The 22,206-nt window shown below is 41.0% G+C and overlaps 1 protein-coding gene across 6 annotated transcripts in view; it reads left to right on the plus strand.

Annotated features, from left to right (window-relative positions):
- Positions 1-469: 469 nt before the first annotated feature.
- LOC119177121 (tetratricopeptide repeat protein 5) overlaps positions 470-22,206 on the plus strand; it is an 80,832-nt gene continuing 59,095 nt past the window's right edge. For 2 of the 6 annotated variants that reach the window (XR_012887084.1, XM_075878135.1), the window contains exons 1-7: positions 651-978; positions 1,113-1,245; positions 5,816-6,033; positions 9,497-9,644; positions 10,071-10,162; positions 15,870-15,923; positions 17,694-17,840. Coding sequence is in view for 5 of the 6 variants with exons in the window: in XM_075878135.1 (XP_075734250.1) it covers positions 832-978; positions 1,113-1,245; positions 5,816-6,033; positions 9,497-9,644; positions 10,071-10,162; positions 15,870-15,923; positions 17,694-17,840 (939 nt within the window). In the remaining variant the exon portion in view is untranslated. Of the gene's footprint in view, positions 538-642; positions 979-1,112; positions 1,246-4,876; positions 5,015-5,815; positions 6,034-9,496; positions 9,645-10,070; positions 10,163-15,869; positions 15,924-17,693; positions 17,841-22,206 lie in introns of those variants that run through there. The other 4 variants (XM_075878138.1, XM_075878137.1, XM_075878136.1 and 1 more) reach the window with 4 other exon arrangements.

Here is a 22,206-nt window from a genome sequence, read left to right on the forward strand (position 1 = left end):
AAGAGATTAAAATGGCCGCGCTACTTGGTGCCGTTCTCGCGCGCTGCGGCGTTGAATACGACCGTTTTTGAGGTGGTTTCGGAAGCGAAAATAGTCATCAAACTGACTTTGCGGCAAATAACTGGACAAATACGCATTACAGGGCTATAATATTTTAGGAACAGCTTCTTTAGACCTTAATGATTATGAAAAAAAATACTTTAAAAAATTGGTCTTTCGGAAAATTTTCGGCCTCCCATACCTGTGTCTCCCCTTAAAGCGGCCCCCGTTCGTCCGTCGTAGTAGTCGTAGTTGCAGTGTGTAACCAGTCTTGCGTTTTGACCTGCAAGGTGGTGCCAGTGGGAGATTTCTCCTGTGCGTTGTTGAACAATAAAAATTTCGCAGCGTGACTCTACGCTTCAAGCCAAGCGTTTCAGCCACCAGCTGCTCAAACACTTCAAGCCAAGTCAAGTCAATTTTAAGCGGCGATTGGATGAACCACGGAGGATGAACAGAGTGTTTTGCCCACGTGGTTTTGCCCCTCATTTGTTTACATTTGTATGTAAATTGTGTATGATTTTTGTTCCGCAAGTGCTCTTTGTAAACGTTTTTTTATAGATTTTTGTATTTATGGATGAATTGTACGTATGTTGTTTAGCAGTTGATTTTTTTCGTGAGTTTTTTTTTGTTCTTCTGCATATTCTCGACGAACTGCACATGCATGTCTATATGTCTATATGCACTAATGATTAAACACCGCTATTTTTCTTGTTTTTATGTGAAATGTTGTGTAAAAACCTATCTTGCCCACCTCCCCCTATGTAATACCTTCGGGCTTTTAGGGTAAATAAAATGAAAATGAAAAAAAAAAATGAAACAACGCTCGTACCCCCGGAGGAACCGAAACACTGCCGCCCAAAAATGGCAGACGACCAAACAGAGTCATTGGATCGGCGCGAAGAAAATAACGCTGATTCATTTTGTCTGACCTCTATAAAGGTAATTTATTTGTAGCTTTTGGGCACGATGTGGTCGCTTTTCAGATATCTTGCAATAAGACACCCGCGCTTTTCTTATCCCGAAGCTGCTTCATTGACAGCTGCCTTGTTTTGATGTCACGCATGTTTTTGCAGGAGGCCGTGGACGAGTTGTACGCATTTCGAGACAGCTATTACGTAGAAAACCCTTGCGCTTCGGAAAAGCAGAAAAGTGACGATGTTGACGAGAGGCTCAAGAAAATTTTGGACACATTAGACGCACAAGGAGGTGAGCGCTTACGCAGTTCGTGGCCGCACAAGAACTTCCACGAAAGTTCGCGGCACCTGATTCGTCCCGAAGAAACTTTAGGGAGGCATCACAATAACCTTGGTATTTGCTGTCTCGTTTGGCTGACACTTGCGGTCTGAAAGCATGCGGGGAAAAAATGTGACGTCGTTTCGAATTGACCGATTACACAGAAGGCGTGGCTTTTTTTTTTTTTTTTTCGTTTTGTTTCCGTGCATGTTGTGAATAGTTTTGCTTGTGTAACTGAAAGCATCCACGTTTTTCTGTTCGAATACATCCAAGTTAACTGTCGACACGATCACAGTCTTCGCCTACACCATCATAATTTAGAGCATCATTTGAACATGTTATGAAATAAAAGCTTTATAACGTGCGGCAAACCTGTTAATTGATTTATATGTGTGGTTAACGTCCCCAAACCACCATATGATTACGAGAGACGCCGTAGTGGAGGGCTTCGGAAAGTGAGACCATGTGGTTTTTTTTTAACGTACACCCAAATCTGAGCACACGGGCCTACAACGTTTCCGCCTCTATCGGAAATGCAGCCGGGATTCGATCCCGCGACCTGCGGGTCAGTAGCCGAGTACCTTAGCGACTAGACCACCGCAGCGGGGCGCGGCAAACCTGTCATTACTAAAGTGTGTGTTGTATTAACGATGTTGGATTTTGTGTTTTACTACTGGCACAAAAATAGATAGGACACGGGAAGAAGCGCTGGGAAATTAGTTTGACGTACCATGTCCGGTCTGGAGTGTGCGTTAAGTACACTGCCTACAGTGGTAACTGTCAACAGCTTGATAGATATGAAGTGTAGTTTAGAATTGTGTCGCTTTGTGTGCGGACCTGCTGTGAAATCTGGCTTTGTGTGGTATAGTGGAGACTCTAGGCATGGTGCCATGCTGGGTGTCAGGCTAGAAGAGAAGTCCTTAATATCTATGAAACAAGCCTTGACATTTACAATAATTTACATGCCGAGGATCAGATGAAGTTCTTTTTTTTTTTTCTTAAATCAAGTCATTGCACTGTATTTCTGTTGTGTACATCAGAGTGAAGAAAATAAACGGTCTTGCTAACAGACTGTTTAACACAGACACTTCTTACAGACCATTTGGTGGACATCTTCTCGTCCACGACGAGGTGATAACCACCACCGTAGCTCAGGGCTAGAGCATCGGACACTTTATTTGAAGGTCACAGGTTCTGGCCCTGCTGGTGGCAAGTTATCTTTTCGTCCACTTTTTTTTTTTTCATCACATTTACACATCAATTACATCTAATAACATCCCCTATTCTTTCCGTGGTATTATTGTCTGTTAGTTATTGTTATTATTGTGTATGACAAAGAAAACGAACCCCTAAATTTACTTTTCTTCATAAATATCATTTAAGTATGTTGCTATGAGACCCTTCCCCCCTCCCTTTTTTTTTTCTAAAATAAAGGCTTGGTTAAAGATTGTTTCGCCTACATTTTGGTGCTTTTTATACACACATAAAAATTCATAAATATGGCAGGAGAAAGAAAACTTCTACTTACAGACATATATTGCCTTTATCATGTTATTTTATGTTTAAATGTAAAGAAATAATGTTTGCAAACGCAGAATGAATGGCTACTGCTCACACTGTTTTCTTGTCGTGAGCTTCGTAGAGCTATGTTTCCAATTAGCCTACCCATTCCGTCTTACTTAGCACAATAAATGGTGGGGGTAAACAAGTTTTTGCAAGGTTTGAACACAAGACTTCAGAGATACATTCCAAACTGGCCATGGACTTGTTAAACGGTCCGACAACTGGTCAGAACTTCTGATTTGATCTTGGAAGAATGAAAAAATGGAGAAATACAGTGGCAGGTTCCAGCATTCTTTTCGATTTGAGAGTAGGATTTATGTATTTAGTTAGTGTTTAAACTTAAGGGGGCAGACTGGTCTTAGACATTTTTTTGTTTATTTGTTCAGTGATCTTGATCAAACTACACAGGGGTATGCAGTTTTTTCTGCTGATTTCAAATATTTATTAGTTTTCCTATAACTCATCTTATTCTTGAGATAACTTAAGTTCAACCCCTTTTGTTCAGGGCCGTCATAGAAAAAAAGTGCTTTATTAAAAGTGATATTTAAGATATTCCAGCATAGACTAATGACTATAGAGTGAAAGTATGCAGGAGTTTTTGTTCTTGGGCCTTTATTGGATAATTTACCACAAAATTAACTATCCATTTTCAGGAGCAGTTGAAATTATATTACAATTTTGATGAGTAATTAAATAAAAAGGCTTGCACTCTAAATTATGCTCTCATACTTGCATCCTACACACATACAGGTTTTCGTTGCAAAAAGAATTATTGTTGTACCTGCTCTAGCTGCAGAGATATTGAGGCCTCAAAATTGAACTGTTGTAAATTTACTTTTTTGAAAAAAAAAAGGAAAAAAACCGAAAACACACAGCTTCTTCAAAAAGCAACAATCATAGTGCGCATGCTTTGCAATCCTCATAAAGGTGCTCATAAATTCATAACAGAACTTCTAACACAGTTGCCGGCCTATTATAGAGAAGCCTCAAAGTCAGTTCCCCATTTTTTTCGCAGGTTCTGCATGTTAACAGCACAAAGAATCTGGACAGTTAGAATGACATTACAAAAAAGTTACTACTTGCTGGTGTGCGAAAATTTGCAGAGAGATAGAAAAATACTTGCAGAAACCAAATATGTCAATTTTAAAAAATGAATATTTGTGTCACTTTTTGGTCCCCAAGACCAGTCTGCCCCTTTAACAAAAATCGGTATGTCTTGCTTCCTAGTGGAAGAGCCTTGAAGCTGGAAATATGGATACGATCACTTTGCTGTGCGTAATCACATAGTTTGATGCTGTTGTGAGTAATAATTAGCCCTGAAAATTAATGTATAATATTATCCCGCTCTGCTTTATTGTGTGCTGCTTATAAGGTAAAAGGAGTGGCACACTCAGAAGTAGCGCTGCCTTTGCGGTAGCCAGTGGAACGTGTGCAGCGAACCACCACGTTTGAACCGTTCTTGTGCTCACTGTTTGCAACATGGCTTGTCACTTGCGTTTACTACTTCATATTCCCCGCAGATGCAATGTGATGCGCAAAAATGGAAAGAAATATTCTTGGATACATATATTGGAATGCCAACCATGCGGAGTGAGGTGTCTCATACGCGATGCTAGACGAAATGGTGAAGTTCAGTGGACATCTGATTTATAGAGGCATTATTCACATCGCGGGCATCCATCTTGAGAACACCTGCAAGTTCTTGTCGCACACACACAAAAAAAAAATTACCGAGAAATGTACACAAGTTCACTTGTGTCTTGCGAAAAACTAAGCTATGCTTCACTGCATGGCACGAGCAACTAAGCAGCACCTCAGATTCGATTTTCTTAGTGTATGTGAATAGAAATATTTTGTACTAAATCTATTATTTTAATAGTGTTGCTGGGTCATTTAACTTCAAATTGTATTTTCGGAATTTTCTTTGTTCTGAATATTTATGAATATATAGTGTCTTTTATTGCACTGTTTACTAGCTGGCAACCTAAAATTTCACAAATTTCACATTTTTATTCATTTAAAATACTTTTTTTCTCTACAGCATATATTTTTTGGAAAGAACACTTCATCGAGAAAATATTGCCATGCTGCAATGCGTGCTGGAGTACTTATGAGACTGCCAAAAAGTATTTTCCCAAGACATATGAAAAATGATCATTTTCGCACGGTAACAAAAGAGGTAGGCAGTAATAGTGAGTGGATGAAGGGCAAAAAAACAAGAAATTGATGCAGCAAGGGCTGCATTAAAAACTGTGTTTTATTGCTCAAGGACCAAGAACTTGTGCAGTTTTATAATGCCATGCCAAGGACATGGAAGAAACACAATCACAATGAAGGGTATGGCATAGCCTAGCCAGACTGCCCTAATGTGTTATAGCATTTATAATTGGGCAGAAATTGCCCTTTGTTGTGCAAAAGAGACGACATAAATATTTTACAGCTTTAAGATCCATCAGCTTCGTAAACTTCATTCCTTGCTTTATGTCAGGATCTGCTTCACCACGGTGGATTAGTGGTTACGGTGCTCATCTGCTAATAGGAAGGTTGTGGGTTCGGTCCTGTCTATAGTGGTAGCATTTTGGTAGTGACAAAATGGTAGAGGCTCCTGTACTGAATTATGTCAGTTCACTTTAATGAACACCAAATGTTCAAAGTCCTGTACTACAGCGTCTGGCTTGATCATATCTGGGTTTTGGGATGTAAAACTCTAGAATGTAATATGCTCAATCATTATCTATTTGAATGCATGCTTCTTTGAACTGTATTATTGAATGATGTGGAATGACACATATTGCTTGTACTTTGTGTGGTCTTCTATTCTTGTAATTTTTGACGTGCAATGAATTTATCAATATTCAGCTGGATCGTTGTGGCATGAAAGTTTGTTGTGCATTCTTCCCATGTGTAACTTTAACTTTCGCTCTCTCCACATTTGACATTGTACACACTTGAGAATGACATTTCGATTTGTTTTGAACAGGAGTGCTGGAAAAATTGGACAGAGCGAAATTTCATATGCTGAAAGGGAAGGCACTTAATATACTAGAAGACTACAACCAAGAGGCACACGAAGCACTTTCCAAAGCTGTGAAGCTCAGTCCTAAACTAGTGGAAGCATGGAATGAGCTTGGTGAATGCTACTGGAAAAAGGGACAGATTACCAAGGCGCGCAACTGCTTTGAAGGTGTTCTGAAAGTGGTACGTTCCTGCTCTTCAAGTTTTCTTTTTTTGTTAATGTTATAAGTGCTGAACAATTGGCCTCGTTTCACCCCATTTTGTGATGTGATATTGTTAGAAAAACGTCTTTAGGAACCATTTGGTTTAGTAAAAGGTGTAGAGATGCCAAGCAGAAGGTCACAGTAAAGAAGTTTAAGCGGTGTTTATTCTGTTTTGTGCTGACTGCTTTATTGTTGTTTGAATCTTGTTATTCTTGATGTGAGCCTCAAGAACACGGAAGTTATGACGCAGATGTTGTGTAATACTAAAACTTGATTATTAAACATCTTTCAAGATGTTTTCATAGAATAAAAATTCACCGAAGGTGTCTTGAACATTCTTCAATAAATTTATGAAGTTTAGTACAAGTACCGCAAGCCTTTGAATATTTTTATGGTGCTCAGTTTAGTGGCCAGGTTTTGCTGTTGTTATAACAAGTCATTGAAAAGTGTAATTTTTCATGAAACCTTCTAGACCACCCACAAGCCAGTTTGCAACTCTTCCTTTAGCTTTTTTTTTTTAAATCACAGGTTGCTAATTGAACTAGTTTCAGGTGTTGCGACTTTTCTGTTTCATTTTTAAGTTTCATTTCCAAACTGTCATTCCTTCTAGGGCTTTCATTACTTCTCCTGTTATTACTGATAGAATGTCAAATTCCTATGGGCTGTTATTGCTTCTTACCGTATCATCCTGGTTGTTTTTGCTTCCGTACAGCTCTTTGTAGAAATCCTCTGCCACCTCAACTATCCATATTGGTTGTGACGTTGCCTTTCTTGTTGTTTAATGCATAGATCCGATTTTTGGCTATGCACAAGCTTGCCTTTGCATCTTTAAGGGTTCTTCTGCTTTTTATAACATGCTCGATCCTCTCCATGTTATAGCTTCTTATTTTGGCTACCTTACACCTATTAACTTCAAAAGCTCCACTAGCTCTATTTTGTCTGTTGCATTCTCGGCCTTTCATGGTTTGTTGTCTCTTAATAAGATTTTTCGTCTACTAGGATAGTTTGCGAGTGTCCTGTCTAGTGGCTCTACCTCCTCACACTCTTCGATGATCCTAGTCAGATAATCATTCATTGTGTCAATGCTAACCTCGGTTACCTCGTTTAGAGCCGCAAATATATTCTGAAGTGAAACTCTGAATTTCTGTGCTTTCCCTATCAATGCTAGCTGCATGCCAGTTTCTGTCTTTGCTTTTTTAAGTCTAGGGGAATTCAAGCTATTACTATTTTATGGTCACTGCATCGGATCTTGCCAACTACCTCTACATCCTGTACAAAGCGTGGGGAGTGTGCACACAATATGAAATCTATATCATTTTTATTTTTGACATTAGGACTCTGCCACATATACTTACGGTTAGCCCGCTTTCTATAGAAGGTGTTCTAGATCCATAAGTTTTTCAATCTGTGAACTCAACAATAACTCCCCTCTGGCATTTCTAGAGCCACTGGTGAGAATAAGGTAACAACAGACCTGCTGAAAGATGGCGGAGAGATTGTGTTAGAAAAACTGGCCACCTTGTATGCGTAGTACCTCTTGACGAGAAAGGTACCAGAATTTTGGAACAATGCCAACATAATCTTAATCCATAGGAAAGGAGATGCCAAAGACTTGAAAAATTACAGGCCAATCAGCTTACTTTTCATTCACTACAAGCTATTTATAAAAATGATAGATAATATAATTAAGGCAACATTATAGTTCAATCAACCAAAAGACTTAGCAGGATTTCATACTGGCTACTCCACTATAGACCATGTTCATACTATCAATCAGGTGATAGAGAAATGCATGAAATACAGCCAACCTCTATACATAGCTTTCATAGGTGATGAGAAGGCATTTGACTCAGTCGAGACATCACCAGTGATGCAGACACCATAATCTGCCTTGAAGAAACCGACAGAATTCCAATAAAAAAGGGCGTAAGGCAGGGAGACATGATCTGTCCAATGCTATTCATTGAGTGTTTACAGGAGGTTTTCAAGGCCCTAGATTGGAAAGAGTTAGATAGCAGTGCAGTAAAAACTCGTTAACTCAAATTCAGTGTTATTGAAATCCCACTTAATTCAAAGTATTTCCATGGTCCCATATTTTGCAATGTAATTATGAGCAGGTAATTTGAAGGGGCGGTCAGCACCAGTCCGGATAATTAAAAAAAAGTCACAGTTTTGCTGCAAGGGCGAAGCAATGAATGCGATGGCAATGGCTTGGAATGTAACGCTGAGAACGACTTGCAGATCGAAATGTGCAACATGCTGCTCACGCACAAATGACTCACGAAAACAACACACACAGGATGATAGCTAACTAACAACGTTTACAACTTGAATAGTAAAGTAATCTATCACTAACTCAAGAGGAAGGTATATAACAGCTACATCTTGCCAATACTAACATACGGAGCAGAAACCTGGAGCCTTACAAAGAGGGTTCAGCTTCAATTGAGGACGACGCAGCGAGCGATGGAAAGGAAAATGATAAGTGTAACCTTAGGAGACAACAAGAGAGCAGAGTTGGTCAGGAAACAAACCGGAGTTAAGGATAGCATAGTTGAAATCAAGGAGAAACGAACATGGGTCGTGCACGTAGTACGTAGGCAAGATAATCATTTGTCATTAAGGGTAATCGACTGAATTCCCAGAAAATGCAAATGTGCGAGGGGAGACAAAGTTATGTGGGCCGGTGAGATTAAAGTTTGCAGGTATAATGTGGCAGCAGAAAGCACAAGACTGGGTTGATTGGCAGAATTTTGGAGAAGCTGCACGCAGTGAGTGTAGTCAGGCTGATGATAATGATGATGATGAAACTTTCACCGCTAATTTCCTTCTGAATTCAGTCTTGCTTGGACAGAAGCAACTGGCTCATTTCTACTTATGGTTGGATTGGTTCATGCAGTATGGACACAGTTGCACAACCAGTGAATGGGGTGTTCACTGTTGTCTAAGTGTAGTGCATAGGATTCTGATATTCGTATGTGGTCAAATGCAAATAGGACAGTCAGATTTGTATTCGAGAAGCAGGGTGCAGTATTCTGAGAGTCTGTCATGCTTATAATGGTGGCAACAATAGGTTGTGCCGTAGGGTGCAGCTGGGAGCACTGGTGAAATAATTGAAGCATCCGATACAGCCAGCAGGTTATCAGTGTGTCAGTGTGTTAAGCCGTTACTATAGTTCTTGTCAAAAGATATATAATATTTATTGACATGGGCCATGTGCAAAGGGGGCAATCGTGGCTTATTGCTTGTGCTTTGTATGAAAACACATGTATGCCACTGTTTTGTTAGCATCAAACGGTAGTCACGACTTGTTGATTGTTGTTATGTTTCCAAACACTTTATGCTATTTTTTGTGCATTGCATAGGTTTACCATGTATAACAAGCTGAGTACACAGCAAATCCATGAAGTCTATAAACTCTGCTTTTGTGCTTTGCTTTTCAGACAAAGGACAAAGTGTCACTACGAAACATGTCTATGGTTCTTCGACAAGTTGGTGAAACAGAAGAGGAGAGGTTTAACAATGTCTGTGAGAGTGTGGCAAAAGCTAAGGAGGCATTGGAGCTTGATATCACTGATGGAAGAAATTGGAGTAAGTGTAAGCTTGTTGAAGCAAAAAATCAATTAGATATATTTGTGGTATTCAACTATGTTTAGGACTGTTCGTTGTAAAGTTTGAAAATTTTATAACTGCTTTTTATTGTGAGGGAAACTGCCCCAAAAAACTTAAAACAGAAGAATAAATGGAAAACCTAGGTGCATACTAACTGAAATTTTATTGGAAATTTGTAAAATATAAGAAGGAATAAAACCATGTGTGCAAGAATAAACAGCAGAAAGGAACTGCGTGTACACATAAAGATACCCAATCTCTGCTCTGTGCAACAGGATGGAAAACTTGGCAACACAGCTATCTTCGGATTGTTCATTTCTTCTTCATCCTATGTTTTTTCGTGCAATTTTCCTCATAATAGATTACCAACTCGCCCTACAGCCTGTTCTTCTGCCTTCTATGCAGGTATTCTTGGTAATGCATACATCACACTCTTTTTTTCTGGTACACAAAACAAAAAGTCACTTCAGCAGGCTTTGGCAGCATACTCCAAAGCTGTAAGTATATTTGTTATGAATTTTAGTTCTTTCTAAATTGGGCACTCACAAAAATCTTGTTGTATATGCGTGACAAAGGACTTATTAAAGCAAAATACTCCTGACCAGAGACCCCTGTCACTTGTGGCAACTTCAGCGCACTTTGAGTGAGTGCACTTATACTCATAGATTGTCACTTCGGCGTCGCGCTGCTACTTGGAAAAGTGAAGTGTACTTTGGAAATGACAGCTGTGAAAATTGTTGGATCAGTAGTGTAACACATACTTATTAATTTTTGTCAATATTTGCTGGTTAGTAACATATTATAGGTATGAACATAGATTATAATAAACTTGGGGCACAAATGAAGTAAATATCACAACCACATAACATTATCCGTCATCGGGAGTCAAGACAAGACAGTGTCATATTCATCGAAAAGAAAATGGCGGACTCCGGTGTGGAAGGCACGTGTAATATGTTACCATAGGCATAGTGGTGACAGGCACTTGAACCGTGTTTTGGCAGCATTCATTTGCTTACGAGCGAAAACTCTGCCATTGTGACAGATGCTGTCATTGCATGGCAAGTGCTCCCGCATCCCTTTAGCGAACGTGGCTGTGAAGTGCCCATTGGCAAGAGTAGTGGAGTTTTTTTGTTGTAGTATGACTTGTTTTAATACATGGCAGTATTCCTAATAGTGAAAACAATGGTTTAATACTGTGAGCACCGCATTATGTAATAGCATATTTATTTGGAAGCCACTGCTGCTGAGGCTACACACTTCGTAACAGCGAAGTGATGTTGGCGAACAAACTTGCCGGTAAGGGTCATTGCAGAAAGTGACACTAAACCTTCTCATGTGACAGCGTCTAAACAACACGCACAATGAAATGCACTCGCTTAAAGTTCACATAAGTTTCCATGTGTGACAGTGGCATAGCAAAGTGAAGTTTTCCTATTTAGCGAACTCACCTACACCGAATACATCTATCTACCTTCTCTGCTGTGCCAGGAGAATTCTCGTAACCCCCTCCCACCCTCAAGAAAAAACATGGAAAGAAAAATTTGGGAAATTTATAACACCTAATGCATGTACAGTGCCGTCCACTCTTGGTGCGAACATGTCGCACCGTGGCCGTGCTCCTCGGGGCGCCAGCGCACATAGTGTGGCCGCGCATTGAAGCTAATTGGAGCATGCGCACAGGCAATGCCTGATCTCTTGTAATGTGCTCGAGCCCTGTGCTTGTCTTGCTGGGAAGCATGCGCAACTATCAGCATGCCAGTAGCGATTGAGTGTTCTGCAAGGGCATTGCAGAAAAACGCGCTTCACTTGCTGTGCAGTTTGAGCAGTATGTTGTGTAGTTCATGGTCAAATAACGAGTCACAAACTTGTGGCTCGCCGGCCGGTTGCAGCCAGTGGCTTCACCAAGAATACAATATCTGTGATATTGTTAAATGGGATTTGCAATATTTACTTGGCTATTACGATGAATTACTTTGTTCTGCTAAGCGAAACAGACGGACTTGTTTCAAGTATTTGTGCATGTGTGTGTGTGTGTGTGTGTGTGCATGCGTGCGTGTGTGCGTGGCAAATTCCATACGGTCACCATGTATTGAAACATAACCGTGGAATATAATCACCTTATTTTGGAATCGGTGTCCATTGTTCTGGAGTGTAGTACCGATGTTTCTCCAATCGTGACTCCAAGCAGTCTTGAGAAATGATCCACAAATGAGACATGTGAAAAGCATTCTTTCAAAAAGTAGCACGTTTTCTTGAGCGATTTACACCTCACTTCGCCACCTCAACCCTCTTCTTCACTGTCCCAGCTTTTGCGGGACTGCACTTCGTGTCCGTCGCCTGGTAGCAGAGAGGAGTTTGAGGCATCTTGCTCAAAGCGAGTAGTTTGTTCCTCTTTTCACAAATACAACCCTTCTTGTTTGCATGTAGTTTTGCAAAGAGCTCCGCATTGCTTTCGTTTAAGGGATTTAACACCTCAATGCGATCTCGCATATACAGTGACATTGAGAAAATGGCTCCGTATAATTATGACTAGTGTTCCTATATACAGAAGCGCTAATTTCAACTCCTACCCCCCCCCTCCCCCCGCATGGTTATTCAGTGTTATGAAAGCATTATTTTTTTTTCAACCATTACTAAATAACTTGCCATGGTAACGGAAAGAGCAATATACATCAGTTAAGTCTCAAAATTTGGGGGTTGTCGCAGCATCAGTACAGTGAGTAGAAAAACACCTTATGGCTAAAGCATTTAGAAACAATTGGGCCATTGTTTCTTTCGCTAAACGAGGCGCATAGCTCGGAAAGCAATTGCTGCCTCATAGCAGCGTCGCCAGAAGTTGCAAGTGAGTGCCCGTCCTGTCTATATGTTTTATTCGTTTGTGTGGACAGGATTTTGGCGCAAAATTGACTATTTTACTCAGTACCGAGATTGTGAAGCATATAATAGCATGAGCCACAGTATCTTTGGAGTGATCTTGAGAAGTCATAATGCAAAAACCGCTGATGGGACAGGCTACGTCAAGATGTCTTTAAAAAATTTTAATATATTATGCAAGGTAGATCTCGTGGGTTTAGCTTAATGATGAATGAGTTGGCCTATATTGTACAGTGTCGGAAGGAGGATGTAGTGAACGAGAGCATTCTTTAGGAGAACTTTGAATCCCATTTTGCACCAACTTTTTTGTGAAAATGCTGCCGACGTTTCTGCTCAAGATGTTTTACTAGGCTATTTGTCTATGAATGGTAAAGGGAGGCATTAGGAAGGTGTGAACATAAAAAAGTTTGGATAGCTTTGCACTATGTGCTGCCAGCCCTGCTTGAAGGAAGTGCGAGGATTGGGGGGGGGGGGGGGGGGCTTTTTTTGCATTCTCTTTCTTCCTTTTTTTTCTAGATATTTTGAGTCTTGTCTTCTCTCCCTATTTCTATGAATTTATATATTCTTTATTCCTATTTTTTCCTTTTTCTTCTTTCTCTTTTTATGTCTCGCCTGTATTCTTTTTTTTTTTTTTCATTTTTATACATGCTTAATCTGGCGTTACGTGAAGCGATGACAGCTTACGAGAGCCACTGCCTCGGAAGTGTTTTGCACTCAATATTATCATCAAGGCGCTTGAAAAACAGTAAGAAGAGTACTTCTCGGCGTGAGCGCGCTCTCAGTATCCTACAGACGGCTATGCTACACATGGTTTTGCTTGTGTTATGCCAAGTGACGACAGCGTGCGATTACATTATACAACATCACGTAACAGCCCGGGTCCCTAAAGTGCTCTGCATTCAAAACCAATCATGAGAAGCTGTTCTACGATGATCAGATAAACTAGTGACCATGGCAAAGTGTCATTGTTCGCGTAATTCCGTTTAGGAAAGTATCAGTCAGAGGAGAAAAAAAAAAGAACACCTAAAAAGCTGGAACAAGAAACCGGACAACTGTGTGCCAATAATAGGCAAGGAAAGCACCAGAAACAGAGATTCACGCTTTATATTATAGCAATCTAGAGCATTACAATTATGCTGGGTGCATCAAATTCGTTATAAGGTGGCTGTCTGGAGAGTCTGGGTGGTTCGTCATATTCTTGTATAGATAAAGATAGCATACGTCGAGATCATTGTTGTGTGGCTGAAACACAGTGAGTTTGGCGGAATTTTCATCGACGCGGATATCAAGCGAGCCCGTATGCTTCGTCATGCCAGCTAACGCTAACGTACCATGGGTGGTCGAAATCATCCACAGCCATTTTCAACAACTCTCATGGAGGCAGAGTAGCCCTGCGATACACCAAAGCAATCCTGAGCAATTTGCAAAGATTTGTGGAAATAATTGCGATTGGGGCAGTGAAAGAAGGAATCACTCACATCATACCCAGTAAACTGCACAATCTTGCAATAAGCAAAACACGCTTTCCTGCAATGCCCTTGCGAAGCGCTCAATCACTACTGGCACGCTGATAGTTGGGCCGGTTTCCCAGCAAAGCAAGCACGGCGCTCGAGTGCATCATGGAAGATCAGGCAATGCCTGTGTGCATGCTCTAATTAGCTTCGATGCGTGGCCGCATCATGTGCGCTGGCGCCCCGCCGAGCACGGCCACGGTGCACCGCGTTCACACCAAGAGTGGACGGCACTGCACATATGCTACAAGCACGCGTCTCTCATAATCATAAGGTGGTTTTGGGATGTTAAACCTTACATATCAATCAATCATGTCACAAGCACGCATACAAATGCACATGCATACACTCACAGAAAGAGGAAGGCAAGTGGAAAGTGTGGAAGTTCTTGTCCCCCGCTTTCCCACTCTTAAGTTAAGCCATGGTTACGCCCTTGTCTGGTTGGGAGTTGTTGCTCGTAAGAAAGCTGATTGAATAGCTGCCGCTTAAAGGATGAGAGATCACTATGATGCAGCCATCTGCACGTTTCAAATACTGCTATTAAAGTGACTTTTTCTTAAATGCTTTTCGAGAGTAGTATTGTGTCTTGGTAGTATACATTTAGGAAAGTTTTTCGTTGTAACTCACATGCATATTGAACTATTTTTCACTCATTATTTCAAATACTTACAAGAAAAATAGAATTGTTTAAGCTAGGAAGTACAAGGCTAAACCACTTGACTGTTACAGGCACAGCTTTTTATTGAACTCTGAGAGGTTGTAAGGGCTGCATATACACAAGGTTGTTCCACCAAGTGCCCAGGTATCACAGAATTTCGTACATGCAAGAATTAAGCTAACCAGTAGTTCAGTAACCCCTACTCCTGATCTTAACTGCTGCTCAGTTTTTGTTTCCCATTTGTCGCTTTCCAACACATGCGCACAACCATGCTGTCTTGTTAGTAGCCTAGATGTAAGAAGGAATCTGCTGGCACAGCAGGCTAGGTTTCATGAAGTTCATGGTACTTCTAACCAAGCTTAGTTTTTGCGCAGCTCTTGACAACATAGAGACGATTATGGTTTAAAGAACTAAGTGTCAGCTTAGTCATGTCGGTCGAGCATAGCTGGCAGGCAGTCTTGAGCAGACTACTGCAATTTCACCACTACAGTAGGACCATACTTATTTTACACAATTGTAAAAAGGTGGCACTTGTCATAATGAAATCGCAGCATTAATATGTAGTTTCTTTTGCTGCTCCAGCTTGTAAAAAACAGGGAAGTACAAAGGGGATACAAAGCTACAAGTTTTAATCAGAATTCCTTAAAGCTAGTGTTGGGGATACAGGAAGTGACCTTTAAGTTGTCGGGAGCTACCATGGGACAGAATATATTTTGCAGCTGTTGCTGAAAAACATTCTTTTTATAGCTTTTATTTTCATTTGCCAAACTCGGCTGTATAGAGCAGCAAACATATTCTTTTGTAGAACTTTAAGGTTCCCTACTCTATGGTAGTATAGGTGTGGCTGCCAGTCATTTAAAAAGGTGACTGCTTAGTGTGGTGGCTTTCAGTCATTTTAAAGGCAGCGACAAGTTGAGAGAAGCGAATCATGAGGCCACCTAAGGTTTTTTGTTTATAAGAGTGACCTATATGAACAGTGAGGCAAATAGGTTTCACTTTTTTTTTCCTTTACAGTGTGCTTGACAGCTTTCAGATTTAACTGATATATGCCAGTTTAAGAGCACATTTGTAATTGTTGACTAGACACAAAGTGATCTGCTCTTTGCTTGTTTCCATCAAATAGGTAATAATTGCTCTTCCTACTTTTTGTGCTTTCAGCTTGAAGACCCACGAATGCACTGCTCCTCTGAGTTGTATCACAATCACGCTGTGGTGAGCAGTGTTGAAATTTTGTCACATGCATCTTATATGATTGCAATGCAGCATAAGTACATTGCTTTTAATACATGTAAGTGGAGTGTGCATACAGTTCTTTAAAACCATACAACACCTTTGAAATTGAAATGTACATTTTCAAGGGCCTTGAAATATCCAATTGTCTTCATTCTTTGGAAATCCTTGAATTTTTTTTTTGGCACATGGAATCTAATCTTAACTCTCGGGGCTGCTTTCTATAATAGGTAAAGGTTCATCAGGCAAACTCTGAAGGTATGTGCCGTGCTTAGTCATGGCTTCTCTCTTAATTTTACTCTGCCTGCATCACACTTTGACCTACCATTCCTTTCATTTTCCTGCCGATCACTCCGCTTTCTGCTTTCTCCTAATTCACCTCCTATTCTCTCTGCTAGATAGAAAATCTGGTTAAAATTAAATGCATCAAATTGCAGGAACGAAAGCAGACATTAAAGCAGGCCAAACAAAACAGTGAAGACAGCGTTCATAAAAAGAAAGCATTTATTGAACATGAAAATGAAGCAATGCAGTTGGTTTATGATGCAAATAACTCGAGAAACATACAGCCGATAGCCCTGTGTGTGTTTTTTTTGTAGGTTTTTTTTTTCATGCTGCTTCTAGTTATTTGCATCATAAAAATTCCATGCTTGCCGATTCTGCGCTCATTCCAAGTCGTCGTCGCTGACTTCTTTGTCGCTGTCTTCAAACAGTGTGCACTCCTTGGTCCCATCAAGCGCATTGGATAGGCACACCTCTTAAAAGAGCGCACAATCAAATTTCCTGGGTTGTCATCCCACACTGCAGCCCCTCCAGCGATGCACATTTTTTTTCATCCACTCCAAAGTTCTTTCGGCTTGAACGTGGACGAGGACTACTATATGGCTAAGACAACTTTCTTTTTATAAGTGGACACCGCCTGTTTACACACACAGACCACTTAAAGGGCGACTTGAATTGACAAACCGCTCGCCTCATCACTCGCCACAAATCAAAATGGCAGCCTCGCAAGTGTACTTAAGCCAGGTGTTGGCTGTGCTTCTAACGGCTACAATACCATCCAGGTGGCACTAGTTTTGCACCACTCATCTCAATGAAAAGTGGCGCGTTTTTCAAAATCCTCAAATCTAAGCAGACTCTGGAGTTTGATGCAAAGAAATTTGAAAAGAAGCTATTGGCCTAAATTTGAATAAATACGGTAAGTGTTTTCTCTCCTGCATCAACCCCCCTACATATGGTATGTAATGGGGTCATAAAGTCGAAGGGCCAACAAAGCAACTTGTAACCCCTAGTAAATGACAGTAGAGACAGTGTGAAAGACCATGCCGAAGGTCTAGTGGAAGGCTTTGAGAAAACCAGCAAATGGCATGCCACTGAGGGTGTCGAACTGGTAGTCTGTAGTGTGAAATCAAGTCCAGTTGTGCTAGTAGAAAATTGGCCAGGTGGCAACTCTTGCTTCATTTCAATAATATATATGTATCAGCTTGAAGTTTTGATTACGCATCTTTGAAATGGGCAGCACAAAAAACGAGGACACAAGAAGTACAACATACCCCGCAGTACCATATAGACATGCAGTGTTGTACTTTATGTGCCCTCGTTTCTTGAGCTACCCATTTCAATGATGAGCAGCCAATCCCAACTTGCCCAAATATCATTTCTTTTGAAGTTTTGAAACTGCTGAAGGTGCTGGTGCAATTTCTGTTCACCTGTTGAACGAGTTCAAAGAGTAAATATGTTGTATGACTGCAGGCCTTGCAATATGACGAGGACTACCAGGGGGCCTTGGAACAACTGGAGCATGCATGCTCCTTAGAGCCCCATTGGGCCCAACCTCGAGAAAAAGCACAGAACTTGATGGCATACTTGCAAAGACTGACGGACGCGGTTTCACATAAGGTATACAGTTTGCATTATAACATAGCTAGGGAAAATGAGTTGGCATTCACTTGGCATTGCATTCATTACCAGCAGTATGCAGCGCACTGCTTTTACATCAAGCAGGTACCGATCAGTGCAGGACTGCTTAAGAACTCCAGATCGGTATTCTTGCACTGCAAACTCTCTCGTAATCTTCAGAGACATGCACTTAAAAAACAGAAATGAAGAGTTCAATAGGGTTGAAAGCCGCGCTGGTTGGTGATTGATCATTATACTGTATAGTAAAGAAGCGTACTTTTGACTTGGCTGAAAAAAGGCAAGAAAGACACAACACTCGCTGTATTCTCAACTAATTTTATTTCAGAAACAGTACTTCATTTACAGGCTGCCCCAGCTATATTTCGCCAGTTTAAAAATACGCCAGCACACTCAATGAGGACGTGATCAAATGCACGTTGCTGGCTGTTGCCTGTAGTGAGTCGGGCAATCTTTTGTATTCTCATCAGTTGTTAATTTGGCCACTTTTACCTGTTGAACAACGAAAATGGGCCGAAAGTTTCAATGAGAAAGTTGTTAACCAGTTTGCAAAATGTCCGATTAGACAGTTTCGAGCTTTATATCTGTTACTTTTTGTGTTTTTCTGCTAACTACAAATGCCTGAGAAATGAAAAAAAAACCTCTTGACAATCTCTCTCACGCGCCAGTGCGCATGATGATTCTAGTGCACCCTAAGAATGGAATAGACTTCATACTGTGCACACACCTTGGCATCGTGCAGAATGTGGAAACAGTCGGCATGATATAATGCAGTGACTACAGGACGGTATGGTCTTGAGTTTGCCTTCAGTTGAGAAATGAGTTGCAAGAACCGGTATGCAAGCAGCCAATTAATGAGTTTGCACTGAGAGGGCAAGTGCAGGAATTTAAAATTGCACTCGAGAACAGATACTCGGCTCCAACCAAGAAAATGATGCAATGAATGATAATCTTACAAGTATAATTGTAATTTCAGAGTGTGCTGTAGAAGTCTGAGGTGCAGTCATTAGTTGGTACAATGGCAAGCCCTTTCAGGAGACGAAAAACGTGATTAAAAAATATCAAAGCGTGTAAACATCAAACACAACAGACAAAATAGAACTGGCAGAGCTTTCAAAATGAATGAGTAGGCGAAAGGTAGCTGACATAAGAAGGTACAATATGGAAAGAATTAAACATGCTCATTGATTCAGGCAAAGCTTTAAAAAGGCGAAGAGAAAACTGGGCACAGGAAAAGCCAGATGTATGCACTAAGGGACCAGGAAGACAATGTCACTGACAATATGGATAGAATAGTTATAGCAGCTGAGGAGTTTTTGAGAGACTTGTACTGTAGCCTTGAAAACAAGGACAACAATGTGAAAGGTACTGTTAGCCCAGAGAAATCGGACATTTCACCACTAAACACAGGGGAAGTAAAGAAAGCCTTGAAGGGAATGCACGGAAACAGAGCCACTGGTAAGGATCAAACAACATCAGATCTGTTGAAAGATGGTGGCATATTGTCTTGGAAAAACTGGCCACTGTATTTCTGTGCCTTTTGACGTTGAGAGTACCAGAGTCTTGGAAGAATGCTTACGTAATCTTAATGCATGAAAAAGGGGACATCAAGGACTTGAAAAAATTATAAGCTGACCAGCTTATACTGTTTTTTGTTTTTTACAAGCTGCTATAAAAAACCGCAATATAGGTAGAATAAAAAAAATGCAATGGAAAGTCCACCCTTGTCTTATATATTGGTCATTGGCAGAAAAAAAAATGTGGAAGTCTCGCAACAATAGGCAGCTGAACTCGCAAGCCTCCATTGCCATCGTGACTATCAGCAGCAGTGCCGTTACGCAAGGCTAGGAAAGGTCTAGAGTGTACTAGCAATGCCATTTTGCCTCGGTTATCTTTGTCAGTCTGCTGTTTTTTTTTCTATTTGCTTCAGAAATGAGCGGTAGTCGATGGCAGTTTACAATAGGCTCAAAAAAAGTTCTCAAGTATGCTGAAGCACACGGCAACCTGGCGGCACAAGGGGAATTCGGTGCATCGGAGAAAAGCGCCCGATACCAGAGGAGCCAAAAGCAGTGCATCACATCGTGCAGCAACCAAAAAAAAACTTTGTTTCATGGACGGATTGCAGTGCACCCAAACTGGAAACGCAACCTGCCAAATTCGTCCGCGAGTCGCGTGCAAAGAGGTCGCTACCCATGATAGCAGAGTGCATCCACATGAAAGCTGTCGAGAGAGTGTGCAACTCTGGGCCCACAAGGGTGCAATTCAAGGGCTCGCCATTGTGGGTTTGCCGATTTATGAAGCGGGAAGGCTTTGCACTGAGGCGGCGTACTTCTGTGTGCCGAAAATTGCCCAAAGATTTTAATAACAAGCTGGTCGAGTATCAGCACTTCATCATCAGGCTTCGTCAACAGTATTGCTACATAATGGCATACATGGGCAATGCTGGCAAAACTCCGGTCTGGTTCGATACGCCTTCGAACTGGGCTGTGAGCACTAAAGGATCTAAGCAAGTGAAGCTTTTGACAACAAGCAACAAGCATTCGCGATTTACAGTGATGCTCGCGTTTACTGCCCATGGAAAGAAGCTGCCCCCTTAGATCATTTTCAATAGAAGAGGGCTACCAAAAGAAGACTTTCTCCGGGATCTTATCGTGTGAGCAAATGAAAAAGGGTACATGAATGAGTCCCTCATGCTTGAATGCATCCGGCTCATGGGTGACCCAGGGCGCTTTTGCAGCGACCGAGCATGTTGATGCTCGACTCATTTTGAGGCCACCTCACGGCTCATGTAAAGGGAGCTCTGTCCGATAGCGAGAGGGACCTTGTCGTAATACCTGGGGGACTAGCATCAATCCTCCAGCCACTGGGCGTAGTGCTCAATAAACCCTTCAAAGATCGTGTGCATGAGCTCTACATTGAGTGGATGCCGGGCGACAATACCAAGGCCCCCGCTGGCCACCTACGACGTCCACAGCTCGCGACCGTTTGTGGCCGAGTGTCGTCAGCTTGGAAATCTGTTCCGCAAGAGATGGTCTGCAAGTCTCGCAAATGCTGTATCAGCCACGCATTGGATGGGCGTAACTAGTGAGAAACAGACGTCGTCGGACTCAAATTTGGACGAGTCTGAGTTATAGCACTTTGTGGCCTTGTGACGTTTAAATACATAAGATTAGTGTTGAAATAAAAACAAACGTCACCACAGTGCAGCTAGATTTGAAATAAAGAGAAACGTCACCACAGTGCAGTTAGTTGTATCGCGTATTTATCAAGGTAAGGGTGTGTCGTGATACTTTACGATTTAAAAAAATTTCTTTTTCAGAGATTCAAAGTAAAAGGGGGGCGGTCAACCTATATTCGAGTTTTTATCGTATTTACGAAGATAATAGCCAGTAGAATTAAGACCACTAAAAATTAATTAACCAAAGGGCCAAGCAGGATTTGCTACTCGCTACTCAACAATAGACCATATTGGCACTATCACTCACGTGGTAGAGAAAAGCACAGATTATAACCAACCCCTATATAAAGCGTTATAGATTATGAGAAAGCATTTGATGCAGTCATGCAGGCACTGTGGAATCAGGGCATCGACGTACCATATATAAATGTACTGGAAGAAATCTACACAAACTCCACAGCCATCATAGTCCTCCATAAAGAAAGGAACAAAATTCTTATAAAGAAGGGTGTAAGGCAGGAAGACATGATCTACCCAATGCTATTCACAACATGCTTACTGAAGGTTTCCAGTGCCCTAGATTGGAAAGGTTTGGGAAATCTGTATGGGTGTGTGAACACTCGAAATTTAGAATATATTTCAAATAGTGTTTGCTGTTTGATTCTATTTGCACTGGAAGTTTGCTAGTCAAACTTATATTCAAACTTCCTGAAGACAAACACAGTTGACGTCCGATTAACAGGAGCTCCTTCAGATGTTTATTACGCTTCACCCCATTACCCCCTCATAATGCGACAAAGCCACCTTTTAGGCTTTGCTTTAGTCACAAATGTGTTGACTCAAGAAAACTCTGGTTGTAACATGGAGATGATAGATGGGGAAAAGGTTGGAGCTCGATTAATGCTGTTTTGGACCTGAAATATGGGCAGAAAGTCCGAAAAATCGGACGCCATAGGTATTTAGCATTAAAATTTTTAAATGTTCTTATTGCAGGCTTGTGCGAATAGTGAATTTCTGGTTCGAAGCGAATTCGAAGTGAATAGTGGCTTTGATCGAATAATTTCGAAACGAATTCAAATGGTATGCATGACATATAAAAAAAAAGGGAATATTTATTATGACCCAACTAACCTGCACAATATTTCTTTTGAATTGAAATAAGGGCTCTAT

Source organism: Rhipicephalus microplus, chromosome X, assembly GCF_043290135.1.
Source record: "Rhipicephalus microplus isolate Deutch F79 chromosome X, USDA_Rmic, whole genome shotgun sequence".
NCBI lineage: Eukaryota > Metazoa > Arthropoda > Arachnida > Ixodida > Ixodidae > Rhipicephalus > Rhipicephalus microplus.